The sequence below is a fragment of the Miscanthus floridulus genome, chromosome 8 (genome assembly GCF_019320115.1).
Source record: "Miscanthus floridulus cultivar M001 chromosome 8, ASM1932011v1, whole genome shotgun sequence".
NCBI classification, from domain to species: domain Eukaryota; kingdom Viridiplantae; phylum Streptophyta; class Magnoliopsida; order Poales; family Poaceae; genus Miscanthus; species Miscanthus floridulus.
The window spans coordinates 167,051,430-167,056,948 of NC_089587.1; the positions used below are offsets into that span (position 1 = coordinate 167,051,430).

The window sequence follows — 5,519 nt, forward strand, 5'->3', positions numbered from 1 at the left end:
ATATCCTCTCTTTTTTAAAAAAAACCTCACCGTGATCTGAATCACCCGCCGTGATTTGACAAACGGGTCTAGCCGGAAAACTTTTTATCGTTTACCTGTGTTTCTCTTGCACATCCTCGACGTGCATTTTTTTTTCACTGAAAAACTTACCCACCCGCATATACGTCCGGTGACGTTTGAATACCAAGTGGGATAGAGATATCAGATATGGATATGAAGCCTGTTCGGGAGGCTGTATCGTATCGTGGATTATTTACTGCTGGCTGGTTTGGCGTGAGAGAAAAACACTATTTTCGGTTGAAAATTTACGATCGTTTACGAGCAAGCGAACAGGCTGATGGATATCAGATGGGATATATGGAGAGGGGAATTACGGAATGGGAAATGAAGTTTGAAGCCCAATCCGTTGTTTGGTTAAGAGTTTTCAGTAGGGCCCACAACTTTTTATCGTAATTAAAAAACATAGGGAAAAAAAAGGAAAACGCTGGCCTTTATCCGCTCAGATGCGCAGGGCCCTTCACGGCTTCACCAATCCACCAGAGGAGAGGCACGCTACCAGTGCAAGGGACTGGGTGGGCGGACGGCCAGGCGCGGCGACTCTGCGGAGCGGAGAGCCGGGGACCCGCAGCTTGGGCGCGGCGGCGGGATAAGCTCCGCGCCGCACTGCAGATGGCGCGCCTCCCGTGTCCCCAATTTCGCGCTGAGCCCTAGCGGATCTGTAGCTGTCTCGCCGGCGATTGCCAAGGAGGGGATGGACCTGGCGCCGCCGCTGCCAGACGACGTGCTCGCGGGCGTCCTCCGTCGCCTTGCGCCACGCGGCCTCGCCGTGTCCCGCTGCGTCTGCAAGGCGTGGCGACGCGTCGTCGACGACCGCCGCCTGCTGCGCGCGGACCTCCTCCCGCGCTCGCTGGGCAACGAAGCAATACTGGAAGAGAAATTTGTGTGGGACTCTGACAATGATAATGTTCTCGAACCAGAAAGTAGGAGCAAGGATTCTTTTATCGATTTTCTTGGATTTCATCCGTACAAAGAGGTTGTCTTCTTGAGTGATAAATTCGACCGGGTGTTAGCCTATAATTGGAGTAGCTCGAAGATTCAAGATTTGGGCAAGGTTTTCCCAAAATTCTACATAGACTGGGATCTCCATTTCCACCATAAATATGTATCAGCGTCTTTCCCATACACTCCCTGCTGGTTGGGAGAGCTCCCTGAGAAACTGAATTTAGAAGCTCAGCTGGAAGATTAGAATATGTTTCCTTGCAAGCTATTTGAAGAATGGAATACTAATATTGTCTGTTGTTCTTTTGATATTTGTGTACACACATTGTTCCCTGCAAAACTGATCTTAGATGTTTCCAGTTTAAATTATCTTATTTTCCCTGCCTCTGAGTACAACTGATCTGAGTTTAACTTTCTGCATGGATCACTGCCGAGAGAACTGGTTGCTTTTCGATTCAGCTACAATGACTCAGTTGCTCTTGAGCCGTGGACTTCCAGGGCCCTTGAGGCATGGATTCTATTGGTGAGAGTTGAGCCAAACAGCAGAGGCCTGGGCTTGCTGGTGTTGTGCTAAATACTCCCTCCGTTCCAAATTATAAGTTGCTTTGACTTTTTTTTGCTACATCCATTTAGCTATGTATTTTGATAAATAATATGTCTGGATACATAGCAAAATGGATGAACCAAAAAAGTCAAAGCGACTTATAATCTGGAACAGAGGAAGTACCAGTTTTGCAAGTCAGGCTTGCGACTGAACTAAGCTAGAAATAGTAGTCAGTATACTTGCCCTTAACAAAATTCTACCGTGATTGATTTTGTGAAGAGGGCTTGGTTCCCCTTCTTCCTTTGACGTACAATATCCCAAAGCCACTAGTGAATTTTGCTAACAAACCAATAATCCTCCATCAGGTGTACTGCCCATCTAGTTCAATATTACAGGATCAGAATTCATATACTAGTATATTATATGTGATACATCACATCTTTCTTTCAATCATCAAAACGTCAAAGATTTCTTCTATACAGAAAACCAGAAAGAACTCTTAAGGCAACTTTTTCTATGAGAAGAAGTATTGTATTGTTTTTATTGATGAAGTCATGATGTTTCCTTTTTAAAACAGCATATGACCATATCCATGTCATTTCCATAGCGTCTGTATATTCTTCAGACTTGTAACTCAGTGTAGACTTTGGGGTATTTTTTTTGGTTAATGTACTCCCATGCTTTTACATGTTCTACCACATTATCCTTTCAAATATATTTTTCTCTCAAAGTCCTGTCAGAAATAAAGAACAAGTCTTTAATTAATGGGCTTATTGGATACACACCATTGCAATTTTCACGATTTTGAAACACGCCACTACAATTCGCCTAATTGGGCTGGTGCCATTACAATTCTGCTAGAGTTTGAAATACGCCATTGTCTACGCTCCATGCCGTCTTGGACCCACTGTCAGGGCTACAGGAGGCCACCATATTTGCGTATGGACCTTTCTGCCCTCCCGCTAAAGGATAATGTCCTGACGCCAGCTGTTATCCGAAGTGAAGCACTTGGGTTTGCCATTCTCTCATTTTGTTTAGTTTATTTATGAATCAACTTCAGTACATGCAATGCACATTTGGCGCATAGTTTCCAGAACATGCAGTGACATGTCAAGCGCACATGCTACATTCTAGAAATAAAGATGGAAACATGTAATGCACATACGGCACATAGTTCCCAGAACATGCATTTTCATCATTCCAGAAATAAAAATGGAAACATTCCATCGGTCCACATCCATAGTTCTCAAACATTGTACTTAACATCCATACAGAGGACACCATTCTAGTTGCATAGTTCCCAAACACATCAGGTCACTTACAAAGCACATGTTGGTTCGCTTGGACTAGCAAAAGCCATAGATAACACTTCAGGTCACTAAGACCAGCAAATGCACAACAAAACACATCATCTAATCCACGCCGAGCCAGCTGTTGAGGCTTCTCACCACTCTTGCTTCAGGAGCAGTTGCAGCCTTCAGAAGCTTCTTCTTTACAGGAGTCTTCTTCTTCTTTGGCGCTTGCTTGGTTGCACTTGTCTTCTGATTTTTCTTGGGTGCTTGCTTGGTTGCACTTGTCTTCTGCTTTTTTTTTTGGTGTCTTGCTCGGTCCTTCATCTTCTTGCCTCACCCTATATGAGATGGCTATCATTTAGACATTCCTTGCCCATTTACATTCACAAGCAAATCAGGAATAAGAAATGTACCTTTTAAGTGATGCAAGCGTAGCTGCCTCATCAACACCATCATCATCTTCTGTTGGTTCGGCAAGTTTGCAGGTCTTCTCAAAGTGCCCATAGCCTTTGCACCTTTTGCATCTCACTTTCTTTTTGTTTGCCCTTTCTTCCATACTCCCTCTGATCCTGACCACTCTAGGTCTGCCTGCTGCCCTCTTCTGCAGTGGTGGGTGCAGTTTATATCCTAGCTCCACCTCAGGCCAGTTAGCCCTATCAGGCATGGGTGGAACTATATCTGCATATGCTGCTTTGAACCTGGCCACAAAGTAGTATTCATGCACAAAATCCTTGATTTCAAAGCCTCTGTTGGACAAGATCCAAGCAAGTGCATGTCTACAAGGTTTTCCTGTGACCTGCCATTGCCTACAGCCGCAACAATGATTGACTAGGTCCACTGTATGCCTTTTGGTGTTGTTCCAATCATCAAGCAAGGTCACCTCAGCAAAATCCTCATCATTTACTACAACTTTGACGACCTTCAAGTGTTTGCTAATTAGGTTCAGTTCCTTGATGACACTAGGCAAAATGCCTTCTCCCAATTCTCTACCAACCTTTCTCCTAAGATACCTCTTCTCCATTATCATCTCCCTGAGCCCATCAACTAACTCATGTATGAGTAGCCCTTTCATGTCCCTCACCTGACTGTTGAAGCTCTCTGACACATTGTTTGTCAGATAATCACATTTGCTGTCCTCGGAGAAACCAGCCCTGTACCAGATTCGGTTGTGGTGATCTTGCAAGTACTTGATTGCATTAGGAGCAAATTCATATATCTTCTTCAAGTGCCACTTGAACAGCCCTTCAGTGTAGCTTCTAGCAACTGGATAGAGATGAGTTGTGAAAACATCTCCTTTGTAATGCTTCATGAAGTTGGAATATAAATGCCTCATGCACTCCCTGTACTCAGCCTCAGGAAACACTGCACCAACTGCTTTCTCCAAGCCCTTACATGCATCAGTACAAATCACTAGTCCTTTTGGGCTCCCAACAGCCCTTCTCAAATGATGCATAAACCACTTCCAGTTGTCCTCATTTTCACAATAAAAAATAGCATAAGCAATGTAGTATAACCAGTTATGTCCATCAACCCCTGTAACAGATGCTAACTGTCCTGTGTATTTACCATTTAGACTTGATGCATCTACACCAATGAATGGCCTACAACCAGTTATAAACCCATCCACACATGGTTTGAGAGCTACAAATATCCTCTTAAACCTCATTTTCTTGCCTACTTTCTCCACATCTATCTCTACAATGCTACCTGGACATGTTATATCCATCTGAGCTTTCCAATTAAATAGCAATTTGAATGACTCTTCATATTTACCATGAATATGTTGCAGTGCTAGCTGCACACCTGAATAAAGCTTGCTGTACTTGAGCTTTATCCCATAATCTCCCTCAACCTTCTCCTTGGCTGCCTTCGGACGCTTGCTTGGATTCTTCTTCAACCATTCTTTCAGTCTATCTGACACCCATTCTTGAGAAGGCATTTTGTTTACAACAAGCTTCGTGGTTGGACAATCGTGTTCAAAAGGTAGGGTCTTAATCTGAACAAAAGACAAGCATGAATAAGTAGTATGCACAACCAAACTGAATTTAATTAAAAAAACAAACTGAATTTAATAACAAGGATACAGAATTGTTTATACCTGTATATTTTTCTGATCATGAATCCTTGAAGCATGAATACGCCAAGGACAGCCAGGGCACCCTTCTCTATTCTTGGGTACTCAGGATCATGTAAGACCCTTATCTCATTAGGATCTGCATCAGTAACCTCTGCCTCAGCAGGAACAATTTGATTGGCAGCATTAGTAGGCATAGATGAATCTGTTTGTGCATTCAAAGATGGCTGTACAGGTGGAATTGTAATGTACATATGCTCATCATCGACGTCAACATACTCTTCTTCATTATCAAAGATGTCATGCTCTTCTTCGGCAACACATTGGGATTTGTTAGGCATTGTTGGATTAGGCTGTGGTTCTGGATCAGTAGGTTCTGGTGGTTCTGGATCAGTAGGTTCTAGTGGTTCTGGATCAGTAGGTTCTAGTGGTTCTGGACCAGGCTGCATTCCTAGATCAGGAAGGATAAGGTCTAGTTGTAGTTCAGTATAAGTAGAAGGCTTTAGTGATGGATTTATGTCATCTGGAAGCGCACACAGGAGTTGTTCCCACGAAAATATCCTAGGACAAAACAAAGGATAAAAAAATAGTCATGGCTGAATTGAAACAC

General features: G+C 43.4%; 1 protein-coding gene and 1 pseudogene across 1 annotated transcript; one reads left to right on the plus strand and one right to left on the minus strand.

Moving 5' to 3' along the window:
• The first annotated feature begins 377 nt into the window (after positions 1 to 377).
• LOC136470137 (uncharacterized) lies at positions 378 to 1,373 on the plus strand. Its single transcript, XM_066468085.1, has 2 exons — positions 378 to 389; positions 467 to 1,373. The coding sequence occupies exons 1-2, from the start codon at positions 378 to 380 to the stop codon at positions 1,244 to 1,246; spliced, it is 792 nt and encodes a 263-aa protein (XP_066324182.1). The 3' UTR covers positions 1,247 to 1,373.
• A 1,344-nt stretch (positions 1,374 to 2,717) lies between these two features.
• Positions 2,718 to 4,836, minus strand: LOC136473936 (uncharacterized; annotated as a pseudogene).
• Between the last annotated feature and the right edge of the window lie 683 nt (positions 4,837 to 5,519).